Below are 23442 nucleotides of genomic sequence, written 5' to 3'. Positions count from 1 at the left end.
AGGGCTATCCCCCTACATTTCCGAAAATGGACTTGACCTGCAAGCTGTTTATTGGATAAACGCATTTCCCAATCCCAGGAGTCTTTGCTCCATTACGTCAATTCAAGAACAAACATATTAAAGTAAACTGTAGTTCGTATTATTTATTAAAAAAGTTAAAAAAAATAATATAAAAAAAAAAACATGAATGAGACATAGAGAGTAAGCAAGTGGTATAAATATTGGTTGGATATTCTTGAGACATGTATTGTTTATTTCGGGGATTTTCACGGCGTCTTGTCGGGGAATTAATTATGCTCAGGGCCGGCTTGCAGACGCCTCGCGGCCGCTCACAACTGTGGGCCGGATCAACTGACTTCGCAGGCCGATACACAATTGTGGGCCGGTCCACCTGAACTCGCTGGCTGGCCGGCCGGCCGACCGGGAAATCTCCCGATCGTCCCGACGGCCACTCCGCCTCTGACGCTGTATGACCACTGTTCCACTGCGCGTAGACAGTAAAAAGTAGCTGAGACGGTAGAGGGGTTATAACCAATAAATGAAAATAGGCTTTTTATTTCAGGTAGCCTATTTATCACAAAAAAAGCTTAAAATCCCCCCCAAAAAAAATAAATAAAAAATCACGTTCCCAGCGCCCCCCTAGGTTGTGCGAACGCCCCCCCCAGGTGAGACACCATGCTTTAAACAAAGTGTGCCCCCGCCCTCTCCTTTACTGAATGTTTAAAGGAAATACACACAGTAGTTTATTTGTAGCCGCAATGTCACAACACTTAAATCCCCCCCCCCCCTGCCGAATCAATAGCCATGTTTGGTTAACAGCGACAGCAGCGTCCATATCAACCACAGTAGCAACGATTGAAAACTCGCTTTCAAAACAGGTTCTAACACGAGCAGTATATCCTCTGTAACCACAATGACACAACACTTAAATGAAACTTCCCGTTTAATTTACAGTGAAACAGGAAGTGAAGCAACGTTTCCGCATTCTGTTCATCGCCACGACCAACCCTTTCGGCCCAGTCGTCCTCCGCCTGTGGCGTAGTTTAAGGCCCCGTCCACACGAAGCCGAAACGGGCGAAACCGTTACGGTTTCGATCTATCCGGTTTCGAAGTATCTCCGTAAAGACGAAGCCAAGCGAAACCGGATAGATCTGTAGAAACGCTGTAGTAAACATTCCAGGCCCATAAGGGGCGCTGCTTCTGGTACACAAATCCAGAAGAAGAAGAGGCGAGCATGCGCATAAAGGCTGCCCCCCGAACCACTAACAACACAAACAAACAGCTCTTCTACGATGGCGAACTAGATTCTCAATAAATAATGGCTTAGCAACCCAACAAGGGACATGATATGCTGCAGAACGATTACAAGCTTGTAGTCCGCCATCATCTTTTTTGTTGTGATTTCTGAGACTCCGCGGGCTTAAGAGCCATTGGCTAGGAGGTCGAGGGGTGGGGCGATGATGTCATGGTTTGCGGTTTCAGTCGGTTTCAGGCGTCCACACGAAACCAAAACGAAACCGGATAGATTTGAAACCACCTCCGAGGGTGGTTTCAGAAGTTTGCGGTTTCGGTCAGCGGATTCGCCGGCTTCGTGTGGACGGAAGGCCGAACCGTACAAGACCTTTGCGGTTTCGCCATGAAATCGGCTTCGTGTGGACGGGGCCTAACTCGGAGCGTATGGCGAGGTCAGGAACCTCGTTAAGGTCATGGCGACCCCGTTAGCGGGACGATCCAGTGTTCGTGAATAATGTTTTGGGGGGTAGGCAGTGGGTATATTCACAGAGCCATTAAACAGAAAGTTAAGCAGGGTTGTATTTAAAACCACAGCAGATCAGGACTAGATCCCGCCCCCCCCCCCCCCCCTCGCTACTTAAGTTTAATTTACAATGAAACAGAAAGTGAAACAGGACTGCGAGCTCAGAGAACGGCAGAAACGATTCCACACCAATACTGAGCAGAAGCCTCAGGTCAGCAGTTCACAGCTCAAATCTAATCACACATTATTTTATTTGAATGTTTTGCAAACTAAGAACTATAGACAGACTTTATATTTATAAACATCTATGTATTAGGGTCACAAAGTTTGTTTTGTTGTGCTACATTTGTTTTAATGATCAAACTAAGTAAGTTATAACCAAAACAGGCATCATTACTAATAGCAGGCCGGGGTTTGTCTGGGTGTATCAGTTGACAGCTCTATTTGACTATTGTTGTTGCTGTATTTGTAAATCATTGATATGGAACTGTTGAGGTTTCCTGTTATTGAAAAATAATGCACACCCTTGGAACATTATCACCAGTCAGAATCTAGTATTTATATATCATTTATACGATTATGATTTTTAAAAAGGCAGTCCGTATTGAACAAAATGTTCAGGTTCAGGTTAAACACACAGATAAAGATAGAAATTGATGGGGTGGCTATTGAACAAGTGCACAAAATCAAATTTCTTGGTGTAACAATTGACGACAAGCTCAGCTAGAAACCACATATTACACATGTAAAATACAAAGTAGCAAGAAGTATAGCAGTCATAAATATCATAAGTCACTTTACACTCTCTACTGTTCTTTAGTCTTGCCATATTTAAACTACTGTACTGAAGTCTGGGGTAACAATTACAAAAGTTCATTACAGTCACTAATCATTTTACAAAAAAGAGCGGTAAGGATCATTCACAGGGTCGGCTATCTGGAACATACCAATCCACTATTTCTACAGTCTAAATTATTAAAATTCACAGACATCGGCTCATATCAAACAGCAATAACTATGTACAGGGCTAGGAACCATTTGTTACCATTGAACATTCAAAACTTGTTTAGTGAACGTGAGGGGGGGCATAGTTTGAGGAGATAACTCAATTTCAAAATTCAGATGAGAAATTCGACCATGAAACAAGGCTGTGCCCAAGCACAGCCGTGTGCTGCTCCACTGGTTTGCCAACACAATAGAAATAGACAACAACGACGCGATAGAGCAGACCTTTGAACCAAACCATGGAGACTATGGCACTCATCACTATGGAAACTATGAGAGATTCCTGGATCCAGTGCCCTTCGGCCACCGGTACTTCACCCTCGGCAACATCAACCCCATGATCAACAATCAGAGAAGGTCTTTGCCCTCTTATATCACCAATGACCTAAACCATCTGTTATGGCGTGAAGTCCTGAACAGGGCTCGCATCATATTCACACTCTCGTCTCAGGACACCATCGGCCAGGTGTACATCACACAGCACTACGAGGCCAATCAGGGTCAGGGGACTGTGTATGACCCAGTGCACACCTACCAGATCACCATCAACCTCTTGAGGGAGCTCAGAGTCTTCTCCTTGGACCGAAGTCCACACTCCGAGCTGTCAGAGATCGGCGGCAACATCGGAAGCGGCATCAATGACCTCGAACTTTCATCTGTAAGAAACACGTGGGGCCAGCTGGCGTGTGTCAGACTGCTGTTGTTCATCATGCTAAACAAGAGGAATTTGATACTGCACTTTTCAAAAGCAGATTACAAAGTGCTTGACAGAATAGAATGAAACAAGAAGAAAGTACAGAATAAATTATGGATAATACAGGGAGGAGTGATGATAGTGCTCTACAAGAACAAGCGGGACACCAGTGGGGAACCCTTGAAATATCAGTTAAACTAAAACGCTATCGGGACAGGCTCCACAAAGACATATGTTTTTGCATTTGCTCTACCAGGCTGGCAGACAATATCTTAACAATTGTAAACCTATGTTAACTCCCGGGAAACACAGTTATATCTGGTAATGTATTGATCCAGATGTGTTTAATCAATCTTTAAATGAGAATGATTCAGACAGGGTAAATGTTTTGCAAATGACAAAAAAAGTACTGCTGGGTGGGTGTGTGTGTGTGTGTGTGTGTGTGTGTGTGTGTGTGTGTCAGATTCAGATTCAGATTTTATTTGTCACATACACAATACATTGCAGTGAAACGAACCAGTTACATTCCGTCCAAGAAACATAAAAGACAGTGTGGGGAGACAGGACGGAGAGACTGTCATGCGCTTGTTCAACAAGAACCATGCGGCCCGCGTTAGATAAGAAAGTTTAAAAAGCTAAACAAGAGGGTGACGAGGGAAAAAAAATAATGGTCAATACCCCAAACTATGCTCCTTTAAGGGGGGCACAGTGTAGGGATTAGCAAAAAAAAACACCTCAACACATAAGCATCACATCAAAAACATCACAAACACATATGGGAGGGGGGAAGGGGAGTTGGGGAGGGGAGGTGTCACAACTCAGACACCGGGAGGCGGACGCAGCCAGCAGGCGCATCACATCACTCACGGCATACTGTGCTGCAACGAGGGAAGGGGAGGGGGAGGGAGTCCCGTAGGCGGTGAGTCCAGGGGGTGTGTGTGTGTAATCTGTCTTGTGTGCGTGTGTGTGTGTGAGCTCAAGGACTCCATCTCCAATGGACTCAACAGTGGTCTCTCCCGTCTTGGTGACAAGGGACACGGCCGTCGCCGTGGAGGAGACGACCTCGAAGAGTTCCGACCAGAGACAAAGTTCACAGGAGGTGGAGGGTGGGGGGGAAGGGTGGCAGGGCATCCGTCTGCATAACAACCAGGGGAGTGGAGAGATATCAGCCTTCCAAGGCCGAAGTGGGGCAGCCGAATAAAGATAACGATTGCTTTGGGTCAGGCCGACTCTGCAATTTTTTGCCAACCTTAAAGTCTCTCTGATACTCTCTGTCGTGTTCCATTTCCAGAATCCAAAAAGCCACACACAATTGTGTGTGTGTGTGTGTGTGTGTGTGTGTGTGTGTGTGTGTGTGTGTGTGTGTGTGTGTGTGTGTGTGTGTGTGTGTGTGTGTGTGTGTGTGTGTGTGTGTGTGTCTGTGGGTGTGTGTGTATGTTTGTATGTTTTATGCTTATAAATAAGTGTTTTTTCATTTTCTCTGTACAATTAGGAAGTACAATCATTATGTGCCTGAATAAATGTATCTTAATCTGTAAGATTAAGATAGTGTGAGCAGTGTGGTAAAGCCGTTTTTATCTCGGGTCCAATTCCTACGTTAGGGCGCGGGAGCGAGTGTTTTAGTAGACTATTAAGCCTTAAAACTTGTCTTCGGGCCAATTCCGGGGAAAAGAACGTGGGCTTTATTGAAAATGTCGGTGTGTTGTGGAACAGAGAGTCGCTCTACTCGAGGGATGGATTACATCCAAACGTGAAAGGCTCACGCGTGCTAGCAGCTAACCTTCACTACACAGCGACATGCAGCCATTGCCGTGTCCGTCCTCGAGAATGACTGCCTCTCTCAGCCATCTGTCCACTTCCGGTTGAATCTACGAGCCCTCTGACAGAGAAAGTTAAACAGGGTTGTATTTAAAGCCACAACAGATCAGGACTACGAGCTCAGACGACGGCAGAAGGGATTCCACACCAATACTGAACCGTAGCCTAACAGGTAAGCAGCTCACACCTCAAAACTAACGAGACATTGATTTTTAATTTAATATTTTCTAAATTAAGAACTATATGTACGGATTTGTATCCATAATCCACTATGTGTCAGGGTCACAATGTGTGATTTGTTATTATCGATATATTTTTTTTTATCAAACTAAGTAAGTTGTAACCACAACAGGTTTTATAACTAATAGCAGGACAGTGGTTTGTGTGGGAGCATCAGTTAATAGTGATAGCTTTTTTTGACTATTATTGTAAAAGCTTTTTTAACTCTGCCTTTATTTTCTATCTATCTTACTATTTTTTTGCATATGTTTTCTTTTACTTATCTATTATCTTATTTTATTGGATGACAATGTTTATACGTGAAACACTTTGAGTCTGCCTTGTGTATGAAAAGTGCTATATGAATAAAGTTGCCTTGCCTTGCCTTGCTGAAATTGTAAATCATTTATTTGGAACTGTTAAAAGACAGTTTTCCTGTTATTGAAAAATAATGCACATCCTTGGAACTTTATGATCAAACAGAATCTAGTATTTAACAATGCATGGTATCCTAAGATGAATATACAATTAATAGGATTATGATTTTTAAAAGGCAATTGTCCGTATTGAAAAAAAACATTTTTGTTGCGTTTCTTCAAGGTCGACCATGTCGGAAAGTCATCTAATGGGCTTTTTAGTCCTCTTTCTCTCAGTCCTTCCTACTGAATCAACTATTGGAATTCTCAACTCAATCAACGACCTGAAGAAAATCCCCTTCGGCCAATCGGTGCCCAAGCACAGCCTTGTGCTGCTCCACTGGTTTGCCAGCACCATAGAAATAGATAACAACGACGCGATAGAGCTGACCTTTGAACCAAACCATGGAGACTATGGCACTCATCACTATGGAAACTATGAGGGAGTCCTGGATCAACTGCCCTTCGGCCACCGGTACTACACCCTCGGCAACATCAACCCCATGATCAACAATAACGGAAACTCTTTGCCCTCTTACTTCACCGGTCAAATAAACCATCTGTTGGGGGGTGAGGAACTGAACAGGGCTCGCATCATATTCGCACTCTCCTACCGGAACACCATCGGCCGGGTCTACATCACACAGCACTACCAGACCCATCAGGGTCAGGGGACTGTGTATGACCCAGTGCACACCTACCGGATCACCATCCACCTCTTGAGGGAGCTCAGAGTCTTCTCCTTGGACCGAAGACAACGCTCCGAGCTGTCAGAGATCGGAGGCAACATCGGAAGCGGCATCAATGACCACGAACTTTCGTCTGTAAGAAATACGTGGGGCCAGCTGGCGTGTGTCGGACTGCTGTTGTTCATCGTGATCAACGAGAGGAATACGCCTTGCGACAGAGCTCGAGAACCGAAGCTTACTCCAAAACGTAACGTTCGAGCAAGCGCAATTTGGTACACATCTGTGAATATTCCAGAAAACAACTTCAACTACAGGCAACTTAATCAGGACTCGGATGATGATCAACCTTGCTATACATGTCCTTCTGTGTTCAAGATATGCGGAGTAATAGTAGGAATAATAATAGCAATAACCATAATAACAATAATAATTATATACATTGAATGAATTATGTTTTTTTATTTCTGTGAAATGCAACAAGTGGCCCATCCCATATAGGATTACAGGACACCGATATAACTGCACAAAGCGTGCAGTACATACAAAATCCAAAACACACCATACAATACATTTCATCCAGCACCGAATAAACACACTTAATATAAAGAGACATATCCGGTTATATGTTGATCCAGATGTGTTGTCAATCTTTAAATGAGAACGATTCAGACAGACAGGTTAAATGTTTTGCACTTGACAATTACAACTACTGTTGAGTGTGGGTGTGTGTCTGTGCGTTTTATGCTTATAAATAGGTGCTCTTTCATCTTCTCTGTACATTTTGTAGGAAGTACAATCAGTAAGTGCCTGAATAGATGTATCTTAATCTGTATATCTTTGTTAATAGGTTTAATGCTCAATAAAAGAGACAATTAAATTAGAGATGTTTGATGTTCGCAAACAAAAACACTTTGCGATATCGAGTTAAAGGGACTTCCTTCATTATTATTATTATTATTCTGCACTGCGAGTGAGGGCGGGCGGTACCATTACATGTTTGTAGGGGTGTTCCCGTGTGGGATGATACATTTTTTTTCCAGCATATGGCTGTGCTACTATGTAAAAATAAAAATAAGGTAAATTTCAAGACGTGAATGACATTGGATGACAGTGAGTTCACCCACCTCCAGCAAGGACACATGGAATTAAATACAAAAACACTGTTTTCAATAGCGAGTTATGGTACTTCCTTATTATTATTATTATTATTATTGTTATTATTATTATTGTAATTATTATCATTATTCTGCTCTGCAGGTGAGGGTGGGCGCTACCATTATATGTTTGTATGGGTGTTCCCATAGGGAATGTTACATTTGTGAATACTTTAAATATGCAGAAATACAGTCAGGGCTCTGAACTTATTATGGAAGAATGATTCTCATACATGTATGGTCAATACTTTAGAGTTAAGTTGAAAGATCTCTGTTATGTTTTTTTGACAGGCTTACTTGACAAATGTGTAAGCATTTTTGGATCTTAGGATCTAAGAGTTTAAGAGGTCATCGATGGGAAACGTTGTATTCTAACAATTTTCTAAATTCAACAATTCAGAAAGAATCTTGGTTATATCTTCCAAACGAAACCGAATATTTAATCACTGAACGAAAGTTATGGTGAAAAAAATCACATTTCTTGCTACAAATGTTATTAAAACCCATTTAATGCTGAATCAACATGAAAACATTGCATTTTTCCTGGAGAAGAAAATTAATGTCAGTCGTCTTGTTGTTTTCACAGACGGAGAGAAAAATGTGACGTGGACGCACGCATACAGAAAAGAACAGGTCAAAAAGCGTAGCATTTATTGTAAAACTACTACGTATTCCGCGAAGTGTTAAGACCTGAATGACATTGGATACCAATTGTCACACACCAACCAACCAAACCAGTCAGAACACACTTCTGGGTGTGTTGACAACAAACATTGTACGACTACAATTGGTTCCACAGAGAATGTGGGCAGACTTCCAAAATTCCAATCATGCCACCTTTTATGCCACGTGACATACAACTTAAATTGTACCTCTTTGAAACGGGTTCTAACATGAGTTGCCCGCCCCAAACAAGAGAAGGAAGGACTATTCAAAAATCAAGAGTTTCATTTACAGGGAAATAGAAAGTTAAGCAGGGTTGTATTTAAAACCACAACCAGTACAATCAGTAAGTGCCTGAATAGATGTATCTTAATCTGTATATCTTTGTTGATAGGTTTAATGCTCAATAAAGGAGACAATTAAATTAGAGGTGTTTGAATTAAATACAAAAACACTGTTTGCGATAACGAGTTAAAGGGACTGCCTTCATTATTATTATTATTATTCTGCACTGCGAGTGAGGGCGGGCGGTACCACTACAAGTTAGTAGGGGTGTTCCCGTGTGGGATGATACATTTTTTCCAGCATTTGGCTGTGCTACTAGGTAAAAATAAAAATAAGGTAAATTTCAAGACGTGAATGACATTGGATGACAGTGAGTTCACCCACCTCCAGCAAGGACACATGGAATTAAATACAAAAACACTGTTTTCAATAGCGAGTAATGTTACTTCCTTATTATTATTATTGTTATTATTATTATTATTCTGCTCTGCAAGTGAGGGTGGGCGCTACCATTATATGTTTGTATGGGTGTTCCCATAGGGAATGTTACATTTGTGAATACTTAAAAATGCAGAAATACAGTCAAGGCTCTGAACTTGATTATTATGGAAGAATGATTGTCATACATGTATGGTCAATACTTTAGAGTTAAGTTGAAAGATCTCTGTAATGTTTTTTTTTAAGTTTGTAGGCTTACTTGACAAATGTGTAAGCATTTTTGGATCTTAGGATCTAAGAGTTTAAGAGGTCATCGATGGGAAACGTTGTATTCTAACAATTTTCTAAATTCAACAATTCAGAAAGAATCTTGGTTATATCTTCCAAACGAAACCGAATATTTAATCACTGAACGAAAGTTATGGTGAAAAAATTCACATTTCTTGCAACGAATGTTATTAAAACCCATTTAATGCTGAATCAATATGAAAACATTGCATTTTCCATTGAGAAGAAAATAAATGTCAGTCGTCTTGTTGTATTCACAGACTGACAGAAAAATATGACGTGGACGCCCGCATATAGAAAAGAACAGGTCAAAAAACGTAGGCATCACATTTGAAGAGCATTTATTGTAAAACTACTACGTATTCCGCAAAGTGTTAAGACCTGAATGACATTGGATACCAATTGTCACACACCAACAAACCAAACCAGTCAGAACACACTTCTGGGTGTGTTGACAACAAACATTGTACGACTACAATTGGTTCCACAAAGAATGTGGGCAGACTTCCAAAATTCCAATCATGCCACCTTTTATGCCACATGACATACAACTTAAATTGTACCTCTTTGAAACAGGAAACATGAGTTGCCCGCCCCAAACAAGAGAAGGAAGGACTACTCAAAAATCAAGAGTTTAATTTATGGGGAAATAGAAAGTTAAGCAGGGTTGTATTTAAAACCACAACCGATCAGGACTGCGAGCTCAGACGACGGCAGAAAGGATTCCACACCAATACTGAACTGTAGTCTAACAGGTAAGCGGTAAGCAGCTCACACCTCAAAACTAACAAGACATTGATTTTAATTTAAGGCTTTTTAAATTCAGAACTATATGGGCAGATTTTGTGTTTATAATCCACTACGTATCAGGGTCACATTGTTTGCTTTGTTATTGTATATATTTTTATTCTCAAATTAAGTAAGTTATAGCCACAACAGGTTTTATTACTAATAGCAGCACAGGGGTTTGTGTGGGTGTATCAGTTGATAGTGATAGCTCTATTTGACTATTGTTGCTGGATTTGTAAATCATTGATTTGGAACTGTTAAAAGACAGAGGTGTCCAGTTATTTCAAAATAATGCACACCCTTGGAACATTATGACCAATCAGGATAAAGTTTTTAACATTGCATGGTATACTAAAATGTAATAAACAATGTTTCAGAGATGATTTATATAAAAAAATGCAATTTTCTTTAGATTAGTAAATACAATACGACTTTATTAATCCCACTAGGGGCAATTTGTTTGAGCAGATTGTTGTACATACAGTAACATACAAACAACAAATACACACAACTACGGAGCATTTAGTAGTCAAATTGAACGACTTGGAATGGCAGTTAGTTCTACAAGTAGGTTAAGCATAACAACGCCCTTATGGCAACAGAGGAAATTCACTTGCAAGAACATGTCAAGAAGAAGCCAAAATACCTACTGCTTTCTGGAAGATTTTGCCGATTGCAAAATTACGTCCCTTTGTTGTTTAAATGTGTTTTGTACTGTGTTTTTTCAAGGTCCACCATGTTGGAAAGTCATCAAATGGGCTTTGTAGTCCTCTTTCTATCATGCCTTCCTACTGCATCAACTATTGGAATTCTCAACTCAATCAACGACCTGAAGAAAATCCCATTCGGCCGATCGGTGCCCAAGCACAGCCTTGTGCTGCTCCACTGGTTTGCTAACACCATAGAATTGAGCAACCACAACAGGCTAGAGTTTAACTTTAACCTAAACAATGGAGACTATGGCGCTCATCACTATGGAAACTATCAGGGATTCCTGGATCAGCTTCCCTATGGCCACCGGTACATCACCCTCGGCAACATCAGAACATCACCCATGATCAACAATCAGAGAACGTCTATGCCCTCTTATTTCACCAATGAATTAAACCATCTGTTGGAGGCTGAGGAACTGAACAGGGCACGCATCATATTCTCGCTCTCGTCCCAGAACACCATCGGCCAGGTGTACATCACACAGCACTACCAGGCCAATCAGGGTCAGGGGACTGTGTATGACCCAGAGCACACCTACCGGATCACCATCGACCTCTTAAGGGAGCTCAGAGTCTTCCGCTTGGACCGAAGACAAGAGCTGTCAGAGATCGGAGGAGACTTCGGGAGCAGCATCGGCAATTCCGAACTTCACTTTATAAGAAACACGTGGGGCCAGCTGGCGTGTATCGGACTGCTGTTGTTCATCGTGATCGACCAGAGGAATGTGCCTTGCAGACCCAACAGAGCTCGAGAACCGAAGCGTCTTCCGGAACATAACGTTCAAGGAAGCGCAACTCCGCCAATGTACAATCTACAAAGCTACAACCACTACAGGCCGCCTCCTCAGCCCCGGTGGGAGGATCAATGCCTTACAGTGTGCCAGGCACTGGGATTCTTCTTCTTATTATTATTACTATTTTTAATAATAGCTACAGCTGTATCTGATCCCAAATTCAGACATTAATTTGTGCAGCAGATTTCAAAAGCAGATTACAAAGTGCTTGACAGAATAGAACCAAACCAGAATAAAGTACAGAATAAATGATAAATAATACAGGGAGGAGTGATGGCAGTGCTCTAGAAGAACCACCGGGACACCAGTGGGATCCTTCACTAGAGTACTGGGCCACACTGGGGAACCTTTGAAACAACGGTTCCACTAAACAAACGCCATCGGGTCAGGCTCCACAAAGACATACGTTGTTGCCTCTTTCAGGGTGTCAGACAATATGCGAACAATAGCTAAACAATTTAAAACGTATGTTTTAAGCACACACTGTAAATCGTTACATCCGGTAATGTGTTGATCCAGATGTGTTTCATTAATCTTTAAATTAGAACGATTCAGACGGACAGGGTAAATGTTTTGCATTTGACAATTACTATTGTGTGTGTGTGTGTGTGTGTGTGTGTTTGTGTGTGTCGGTGTGTCTGTGTGTGTGTGTGTCGGTGTTGGTGTGTGTGTGTGTGTGTTTTTTATGCTTATAAGTGGGTGCTTTAAACGATTTTCTTTTCTCTGTGTATGCGCCTGAAAAAAAATATTTTTATCTGTATTTCTTCGTTGGTAGGCTTAATGCTCTCTGCATTAATTGAGACAATTAAATGAGAATGTTCCAATTAAATGCAAAAACACTTTACGATAGTGAATTACGCGTAGGCTACTTCCTTATTATTCTTCTTCTTATTATTAATCCGCAATGCAAGTCAGGGCGGGTGCTACCATTACATGTGAGTAGGTTTGTTCCAACGGGGAATGTTACATTTTGGTGGGGGGATTATTGGTGAATACTTTAAATATGCAGAATTACAGTGAGGGCTCTGAACTTGATTATTATGGAAGCATGATTATCATACATTTATGTTTCATAATCTTAAATTAAACATTTAAAGATTTCTGTTATTGTTTTTCTCAGTCTGTAGGCTTACTTGATAAATGTGCAAGCATTTGGCAAGTTTTATGTTTTGATTGCTGGATTCAATTTATTTGGCATACTTAATGCATGTATTTACATCCCACTTGTTCTTCAAAATCAGCACCCTTACTTTTGTACTAGTAACCTAGCACAAAATCAATAAAAACATTTTTGTTTATTTGTGTTTCTTACATTTTTGCTAGTGCTCCTAACTTTCAGAAGTTTGGAACACCAGTGCTACCAAGTGAAAAATTTATGTAATGTGTAAAAATTTATGTAATGTGTAATGTGTTATGTAAACACATTACGTAACGCCCGATTTTATTTATTTTTTTCGATTTTTTTTTTTTATTATCCGATTTCAGCGTGTGGGTGGATGTTTCTGTCTGCAGCGGAAGTGCGTGTGGGTGGATGTCTGGAGCGTGTGGGTGGATGTCTGCAGCTAGACTCTCTTGGGCGTTTCGCAAATCCCATACCCAACCTTTAAAAGACAGAGGTTTCCTTTTATGGAAAAAATAATGCAAATCCTTGGAACATTATGACCAATCATAATCTAGAATTGAACAATGCATCGTATCCTAAAATGAATATACAATTTATAGAATTATGTGTTTTGTGTTGTGTTCTTCCTGGCTTCTCATGAGATGCCGCCCCCCCCTCACTACTCAAGAGTTTCCTTTACGGTGAAACAGAAAGTGAAACTTAAAATTTACAGCATAACAGATCAGGACCGCGAGGTCAGGCAACGGCAGAAACGATTCCACACCAATACGGAGCAGACGCCTAACAGGTAAGCGGCTCACAAATCAAAACTAATATTTTGCATATTAAGAAATATGGACTGATTTTGTATTTATTATAAACTTTGTATTTGGTTCACAATGTGTGTTTTGTTATGCTACATTTTTTTGAATGATCAAATTTTGTATGTTATAAACACAACAGGCACACAAGCAGCTCACACCTCAAAACTAACAAGACAATGATTTTAATTTAATGCTTTTTAAATTCAGATCTATATGGGCAGATTTTGTATTTATAGGTAATCCACTACGTATCAGGGTCACATTGTTTGTTTTGTTGTTGTATATATTTTTATCCTCAAATTAAGTAAGTTGTAACCACAACAGGTTTTATTACTAATAGCAGGACAGGGGTTTGTGTGGGTGCATCAGTTGATAGTGATAGCTCTATTTGACTGTTGTTGCTGGATTTGTAAGTCATTGATTTGGAACTGTTAAAAGACAGAGGTTTCCAGTTATTGGAAAATAATGCACACCATTGGAACATTATGACCAATCAGGATAAAGTATTTTAACATTGCATGGTATACTAAAATTTAATAAACAATGTTTCAGAGATGATTTATATTGAAGAATGCAATTTTCTTTAAATTAGTAAATACAATACGGCTTTATTAATCCCACTAGGGGCAATTTGTTTGAGCAGATTGTTGTACATACAGTAACATACAAACAACAAATACACATGCACAACTACGGAGCGTTTAGTAGTCAAATTGAACGACATGGAATGGCGGTTAGTTCTACAAGCAGGTTAAGCATAACAACGCCCTGATGGCGACAGAGGAAATTCACATGCAAGAACATAAGAAGCCAAAACTACTACTGCTTTCTGGAAGATTTTGCCGATTGCAAAAACATCTCAAGTCCCTTTGTTGTTTAAATGTGTTTTGTACTGTGTTTTTTCAAGGTCGACCATGTTGGAAAGTCATCTGATGGGCTTTTTAGTCCTTTTATCATTCCTTCCTACTGCATCAACTATTGGAATTCTCAACTCAATCAACGACCTGAAGGACATCCCATTCGGCCAATCGGTGCCCAAGCACAGCCTTGTGCTGCTCCACTGGTTTGCCAACACCATAGAATTGACCAACAACAACAGGCTAGAGTTGAACTTTGACCCAGACCAAGGAGACTATGGCGCTCATCACTATGTAAACGTTCAGGGATTCCTGGATCCGCTTCCCTTTCGCCACCGGTACTTCACCCTCGGCAACATCAACCCCTTGATCAACAATCAGAGATGGTCTATGCCCTCTTATTTCACCAATGACCTAAACCGTCTGTTACGGGGTGAGGTACTGAACAGGGCCCGCATCATATTCTCGTACTCGTCCCAGGACACCGTCGGTCAGGTGTTCATCACACAGCACTACCAGGCCAGTCAGGGTCTGGGGACTGTGTATGACCCAGAGCACACCTACCGGATCAGCATCAACCTCTTGAGGGAGCTCAGAGTCTTCTCCTTGGACCGAAGTGAACAGTCCGAGCTGTCAGAGATCGGAGGAGACTTCGGGAGCAGCATCGACTATTACGAACTTTCTTCGTTAAGAAACACGTGGGGCCAGCTGGCGTGTGTCGGACTGCTGTTGTTCATCGTGATCAACCAGAGGAATGTGCCTTGCAGACACAACAGAGCTCGAGAACCGAAGCGTCTTCCGGAACATAACGTTCAAGGAAGCGCAACTCTACAAAGCTACAACAACTACAGGCCGCCTCCTCAGCCCCGGGGGGAGGATCAATGCCTCACTTTGTGCCTGGCACTGGGATTCCTAGCAGTAATATTAATGATAGCTGTAGCTGTATATGGACACAAATTAGGATATTAATTTGTGCATATTTCGAAAGCAAATTACAAAGTGCTCGACAGGATAGGACCAAACCAGAATAAAGTACCGAATAAATGATAAATAATACAGGGAGGAGTGATGGTAGTGCTCTACAAGAACCACCGGGACACCAGTGGGATCCTTCACTAGAGTACTGGGCCACACTGGGGAACCTTTGAAACATCGGTTCTACTAAAGCAACGCCATCGGGTCAGGCTCCACAAAGGCATACGTTGTTGCCTCTTTCAGGGTGTCAGACAATATGCGAACAATAGCTAAACAATTTAAAACGTATGTTTTAAGCACACACTGTAAATCGTTACATCCGGTAATGTGTTGATCCAGATGTGTTTCATTAATCTTTAAATTAGAACGATTCAGACGGACAGGGTAAATGTTTTGCATTTGACAATTACTATTGTGTGTGTGTGTATGTGTGTGTGTGTGTGTGTGTGTCGGTGTGTGAGTGTGTGTGTGTGTGTGTGTGTGTGTGTGTGTGTCTCGGTGTGTGTGTGTGTGTGTGTGTGTGTGTGTGTGTGTGTGTGTGTGTCGGTGTGTGTTTGCGCATGTGTGTTTTTTATGCTTATAAGTGGGTGCTTTAAACGATTTTCTTTTCTGTGCACATTTGCTCGAAAGTACACTCAGTATGTGCCTGAAAAAATGTATTTTTATCTGTATTTCTTAGTTGGTAGGCTTAATGCTCTCTGCATTAATTGGGACAATTAAATGAGAATGTTCAAATTAAATGCAAAAACACTTTACGATAGCTAATTACGCGTAGGCTACTTCCTTATTATTCTTCTTCTTATTATTATTAATCCGCAATGCGAGTGAGGGCGGGCGCTACCATTACATGTGAGTAGGTTTGTTCCAACGGGGAATGTTACATTTTGGTGGGGGGATTATTGGTGAATACTTTAAATATGCAGAATTACAGTGAGGGCTCTGAACTTGATCATTATGGAAGCATGATTATTATACATTTATGTTTCATAATCTTAAATTAAACATTTAAAGATTTCTGTAATTGTTTTTTTCAGTCTGTAGGCTTACTTGATAAATGTGCAAGCATTTGGCAAGTGTTATGTTTTGATTGCTGGATTCAATTTATTTGGCATAGTCAATGCATGTATTTACATCCCACTTGTTCTGCAAAATCAGCACTCTTACTTTTGAAGTAACCTAGAACAAAATCAATAAAAACATTTTTGTTTATTTGTGTTCCTTACATTTTTGCTAGTGCTCCTAACCTTCTGAAGTTTGGAACACCAGAGCTACCAAGTAAAAAAATAATCTCAAGCCCGGAATCACATTGGATGACAATGAGTTCCCCAACCTCCAGCAAGGACACACTTGGTGCAAGCTGTTCTATTCAGTGTTAGAGTAACGAGGTGTTTTGAAGAACATTGTATCAGAGCCATTGGTCCCTGAGAGATTGCGGAAAGAAATCCAACGATCCAGTCTGAGAAAACAACGCCAATCATGGCAATTTTTACAAACCCCTCAAATCATATCGCTTCAAACAAAGTCTCCCCCCGCCCTTTCCTTTACTGTATGGTGACAGGAAATAAACACAGAGTAGTTCCTTTGTAGCCGCAATGATGCAACACTTAAGTGCCCCCCAAGCCGAAACAATGGCCAAGTTTGGTTTTCTGCGACAACATCGTCCATATCAACCAGCGTTGCAACGATAGAGAACTCACTTCAAAAATAGGTTCTAACACGAGCAGTAGTTCCTGTGTCACCACAATGACGCATCACTTACAACCCACCCCCCAAAGTTAAGCAGGGTTGTATTTAAAACCACAACCAATCAGGACTGCGAGCACAGACGACGGCAGAAAGGATTCCACACCATTACTGAACTGTAGTCTAACAGGTAAGCAGCTCACACCTCAAAACTAACAAGACATTGATTTTTATTTAATGCTTTTTAAATTCAGATCTAGGCCTATATGGGCAGATTTTGTATTTATAGGTAATCCACTTCGTATCAGGGTCACATTGTTTGTTTTGTTGTTGTATATATTTTTATTCTCAAATTAAGTAAGTTGTAACCACAACAGGTTTTATTACTAATAGCAGGACAGGGGTTTGTGTGGGTGCATCAGTTGATAGAGATAGCTCTATTTGACTGTTGTTGCTGGATTTGTAAGTCATTGATTTGGAACTGTTAAAAGACAGAGGTTTCCTTTTATGGAAAAAATAATGCAAATCCTTGGAACATTAGGCTATGACCAATCATAATCTAGAATTGAACAATGCATGGTATCCTAAGATGAATATACAATTTATAGAATTATGTGTTTTGTGTTATGTTCTTCCTGGCTTCTCATGAGATACCGCCCCCCCCCCCCTCACTACTCAAGAGTTTCCTTTACGGTGAAACAGAAAGTGCAACTTAAAATTTACAGCATAACAGATCAGGACGGCGAGCTCAGGCAACGGCAGAAACGATTCCACACCAATACGGAGCAGACGCCTAACGGGTAAGCGGCTCACAAATCAAAACGAATGACATGTTTATTTAATTTGAATGTTTTGCATATTAAGAAATATGGACAGATTTTGTATTTATTATCAACTTTGTATTTGGTTCACAATGTGTGTTTTGTTATGCTACATTTTTTTGAATGATCAAATTTTGTATGCTATAAACACAACAGGCATTATGACCAATAGCAGAACAGGGGTTTGTGTGGGTGTATCAGTTGACAGCGATAGCTCTATTTGACCGTTGTTTTTTGCAGCGCATTGATTTGGAATTACTATAAGACAGAGGTGTCCAGTTAATAATGGACACCCTTGGAACGTTATGACCAATCAGGATCAAGTATTTAACAATGCATGGTATACTCAAATTGAATGAACAATGTTTAATCTTCAGATAAGATTTATATAAAATAATGCATTTTTCTTTTAATAAGTTAATATGTTTTGTGTTTTTTCAAGGTCGAACATGTCGGAAAGTCATCTAATGGGCTTTTTAGTCCTCTATCTATCAATCCTTCCTACTGAATCAACTATTGGAATTCTCAACTCAATCGACGACCTGAAGAAAATCCCCTTCGGCCAATCGGTGCCCAAGCACAGCCTTGTGCTGCTCCACTGGTTTGCCAACACCATAGGATTTGACAACAACGACTTGATAGAGCTGACCTTTGAACCAAGCAATGGAGACTATGGCACTCATCACTATGGAAACTATGAGGGAGTCCTGGATCGACTGCCACCCGGCCAGCAGTACTACACCCTCGGCAACATCAACCCCATGATCAACAATAACGGAATCTCTTTGCCCTCTTATGTCACCGGTGATCTAAACCATCTGTTGGGGGGTGAGGAACTCAACAGGGCCCGCATCATATTCTCGCTCTTGGACCAGGACACCATCAGTCAGGTGTTCATCACACAGCACTACGAGGCCAATCAGGGTCTGGGGACTGGGTACGACCCAGTGCACACCTACCGGATCAGCATCAACCTCTTGAGGGTGCTCAGAGTCTTCTCCTTGGACCGAAGACAACACTCCGATATGTCAGAGATCGGAGGCAACATCGGAAGCGGCATCAATGACCACGAACTTTCGTCTATAGGAAACACGTGGGGCCAGCTGGCGTGTGTCGGACTGCTGTTGTTCATCGTGATCAACGAGAGGAATACGCCTTGCAGACCCAACAGAGCTCGAGAACCGAAGCGTCCTCCAAAATGTAACGTTCGAGAACCGAAGCTTCCTCCCAAACAAAACGTTCGACAACCGAAGCCTCCTCCGATACCTAACATTCGAGTACTGGCGAGTCCTCCGAAACGTAACATTCGAGCAAGCGTTACTTCACACATATCTGTGAATATCCCCGAGAGGGACATCAACTTCGAGGAACTTAACGTTCGAGCAAGCGTTACTCCGCACATATCTGTGAATATCCCCGAGAACGACATCAACCTCAGACCACCAAACCAGGACTGGGACATTGTTCAATGTTGCAATAAATGTTGGTGTGCGTTCAAGATATGCGGACTTATAGTAGGAATAGTAATAGCAATAAGCATCACAATAAAAATATGCCTGTACCTACCTTAATTTATAGAGCACCTTTCGAAAGCAGATTGCAAAGTGCTTGACAGAATAGAATGAAAACCAGAATAGGAGAATAGAATAGGTGAAACCCTGACCCTAAGTGCAGAATAAATAATTATACATAAAATCATAGAACTAAATATAAACGTTTGGAGTTGTAGGGCAGTGCTAGGCCAAGCCTAGCTTTAGAGGTGATGACAGTAGAGGTGAGAGCTGGCCCCCTTGGGAAGGCAAAGGTTCACTGGAGTGGAGTTCCACGCCATACCCTTCACGGGGGAGTGATGTCAGTGCTCTACAAGAACCACCGGGACACCAGTGGGATCCTTCACTAGAGTACTGGGCCACACTGGGGAACCTTTGAAACATCGGTTCAACTAAACAAACGCGATGGGGTCAGGCTCCACAAAGACACACGTTTTTGCCTTTGCTTTACCCGGCGATATATGAACAATCTCAAACAATTTGAAACTTATGTTTTTAGCACACACTGTAAATGGTTATCTCAGGTAATGTATTGATCCAGATGTGTTTAATCAATCTTTAAATTAGAACGATTAAGACAGACAGGGTAAATTTTTTTGCACTTCACAATTCAAGTACTACTGTGTGTGTGTGTGTGTGTGTGTGTGTGTGTGCGCACTCGTATGTGTTTTTTATGCTTACAAATGGGTGCTTTAAACTTTTATTTTCTCTGTACATTTGCTAGGATGTGCACTCATCATGTGCCTGGATGAATGTATCTTAATCTATATTTCTTCGTCGGTATTTTTTTGCACTTCACAATTCAAGTACTACTGTGTGTGTGTGTGTGTGTGTGTGTGTGTGTGTGTGTGTGTGTGTGTGTGTGTGTGTGTGTGTGTAACGCTGTCTAACGCTCAGAGAGCAAGGGAGAACAGAGCGCTGGACAGGACTGAGGCTGCAAGGGAAGCTTGCCTGCCTCCAGTCAGCTGATCACTCTGTGTCCCACTCGATTCTAAAAAAAATGCAGCTATCGATGAGGATATCCTAATTTTTACAGTAAAGGCACGCCTCCAGGTGCTGCCAACCAAACTGAATCTGTCCATCTGGTATCCCAATAATCATGACTCTCACTGTCAACACCATGGACAGCGTCAGACCACAGAGTCTATGTCCCACATTTTAAACGGCTGTAATGTTTACCAAGGACTATACATTGCCAGGCATGACAGAATTGTTGACATTATCACCAAAGATGTGTCACCCATGTTTGATTCCTCTGTTTTGTTCTACAAACATTCATGTGTGAAACCAGAAATGTTTCAATGCAATGACCCCCATGTATTTCAAGGTGTAACAGCAAATACACCAGATGTCATTGCGATTGATGAGAATAGCAGAGAGGTTTTCCTGTGGGAAGTTGGTTGCACTTTCGACTCAAGTTTAGAGGAAGCTTTCCTCACTAAACAAGTCAAGTACCAACCATTAGTGCAAGCTATTATACGTTTAGGCTATAAATGCCAGCTCATCGTTTTTATTTTCGGCAGCCTCGGTCATGTCCACAGGCTGGTGGTCAGAGGCTTGAGAATTATGAGGTTGTCCAAATGTAAAGTAAAGCAGCTTGCAACATATTGCTCAATCTCCTCCATTATAGGCAGCCGAGCTATTTGGAGGAGGAGGTGTTTTCTGTGCCCCTAGATTTTCTCTGTCTGTTAACAGACTGTGTGCAACCAACGTTGATTGAATAAGCTCATGTGTACGTATTGCCTATTCTGTGCATGTTTGACTCAAGTACTGCAACATGTTGTTTCGAGGATGTAGGGCATCAAAAGCAACTGAAAATATTTGTGCCCTTGCAATGTATTTTATAAATGCGGACACAAATAAAGACATTGAAATGTGTGTGTGTCGGGGTAAATAAGACGATTATATGAGACATGTTTGAATTAAATACAAAAACACTGTTTTCAATAGCGAGTTATGGTATTATTGTTATTATTATTCTGCACTGCAAGTGAGGGTGGGCGCTACCATTACATGCTTGTATGGGTGTTCTCACAGGGAATGTTACATTTGTGAATACTTTATATATGCAGAAATCAGTGGTGGACAGTAACGAAGTACATGTAATTCGTTACTGTACTTAAGTAACATTTCCATGTATCTGTACTTTACTCAAGTACATTTATTTGGTAAGACTTTATACTTTTACTTCACTACATTTAAAGCGAAAATTATTACTTTTCACTTCTTCACATTTACAGAAACACTCGTTCCTTACTCGTTCCTTTTTTATTTTTAATAAAATACCAAAAGGTCAAAGTGTATCGCGACTATAACCAATCAGCGGCAGCGCCCAGCGCGCGATTATCTGCTGAAGTTAACAACAGAGGTGCGTTCAGAATCGCAAACATAGGCGAACGTTCGCGAAAGATTTTAAACATTTTCCGTTAAACGAACATAAGCAAGCAAACGTTTACGAACATAGGCAAACTGTCTGAAGAGGTAGTTCTCCACAAACAGAGATGGATCGCGGTGCTCTCTTCGGCTACGTGACATTCGTTGCCATGGCATTAAACTAAACTATATTAAAATCATTTACTCCTTTCCTACACAGAAAGCAATAGATAAAACGTTTCATATAGCCTATCTACACCCTTACTTCAACTGTTGTCTTTTGCATCCTAAATTGCGATTTGAACGTTATATCGCAGTAAGTGGGTACAACTTCGGTGACGTAGCCCTCTATTCTTGAATTTTCCGTACTGGTTGTCTGCAGTAGGCTTTCAACGAGGTCGACCACTTGCAAACCCTCTTCTGTAAACTCTTCCATTAACATGGAGGCTGCCGCTAATACCATGGCCTTCGTATCCATTTTTTTCGTTCACAGTTTGTTTAGAACGGTGTTCAAAAATCGTTAATTGTCAACGCGTTCGTTGCGAACGTTCGCCTACGTTCGCTGAACTTGAACGCACCTCAGGTGTCGTCCTGATTGTAGAATTGCAAAGTCACGCTGGAGCTGGAAGCACAAGGTGGTGTGGTCATTGAGAGAGATCATTAATATTATTTGTTTGTTTGATTAGGCAAATGTAAAGCATTGTTCACCTGTTCAAGTAGGGGTTTTGATGTGACAGTAAAAAAAAAATTATATACTTTTACTTTTAATACTTAAGTATTTTTGAAGGCAGATACTTTTGTACTTCTACTCAAGTAAAAAAATGAGGTGAATACTTTTACTTTTACTTGAGTAATATTCAATGCAATGTAACTGTACTTTTACTCAAGTACACAATTGGTTTACTTCGTCCACCACTGGCAGAAATACAGTGAGGGCTCTGAACTTGATTATTATGGAAGCATGATTCTCATACATTTATGTTCAATTCTTTACAGTTAAGTTTAAAGATCTCTGTAATGTTTTTTTTTAAGTCTGTAGGCTTACTTGACAAATTTTTGGATCTTAGGATCTTAGAGTTTAAGTGGTCATCGATAGGAAACGTTGTATCCTAACAATTTTCTAAATTCAACCATTCAGAATGAATCTTGGTTATAACTACCAACCTAAACTGAATATATAATCACTGAACGAAGGTTATGGTGATAAAATGCACATTTCTTGCTGCAAATGTTCCTAAAACCCATTTAATTCTGAATCAATATGAAAATATTGCATTTTTCACAGAGAAGAAAATAAATGTCAGCCATCTTGTTGTTTTCATAGACGGACAGAAACATGACGTGGACGCACGCATATAGAAAAGAACGGGTCAAAAAACGTAGGCATCGCATTTTAAGAACATTTATTGTAAAAGTACTACGTATTCTGCGAAGTGTTAAGGCCTGAATGACATTGGATACCAATTGTCACAAACCAACCAACCAACCAACCAAACCAGTCAGAACACACTTCTGGGTGTGTTGACAACAAACATT

General features: G+C 40.9%; 2 protein-coding genes across 12 annotated transcripts in view; both read left to right on the top strand.

Annotated features, from left to right (window-relative positions):
* Positions 1–5110: 5110 nt before the first annotated feature.
* Positions 5111–7623, top strand: LOC132447557 (uncharacterized). The gene is made up of 2 exons (XM_060038388.1): positions 5111–5445; positions 6093–7623. Exon 2 carries the CDS (start codon positions 6100–6102, stop codon positions 7042–7044), a length of 945 nt encoding a protein of 314 aa, XP_059894371.1. The 5' UTR covers positions 5111–5445; positions 6093–6099; the 3' UTR covers positions 7045–7623.
* Positions 7624–9948: 2325 nt separating this feature from the next.
* Positions 9949–23442, top strand: part of LOC132447907 (uncharacterized) — a 46646-nt gene continuing 33152 nt past the window's right edge. The window contains exons 1-3 of one of the 11 annotated variants that reach the window (XM_060038921.1): positions 9999–10180; positions 13557–13631; positions 14555–16688. In XM_060038921.1, the coding sequence (XP_059894904.1) occupies positions 14562–15473 (912 nt within the window). In that variant the 5' untranslated portion in view covers positions 9999–10180; positions 13557–13631; positions 14555–14561 and the 3' untranslated portion in view covers positions 15474–16688. The other 10 variants (XR_009523262.1, XR_009523260.1, XM_060038920.1 and 7 more) reach the window with 10 other exon arrangements.

Source organism: Gadus macrocephalus, chromosome 19, assembly GCF_031168955.1.
Source record: "Gadus macrocephalus chromosome 19, ASM3116895v1".
Lineage (NCBI taxonomy): Eukaryota > Metazoa > Chordata > Actinopteri > Gadiformes > Gadidae > Gadus > Gadus macrocephalus.
This window is presented reverse-complemented; position numbering and strand designations above follow the sequence as displayed.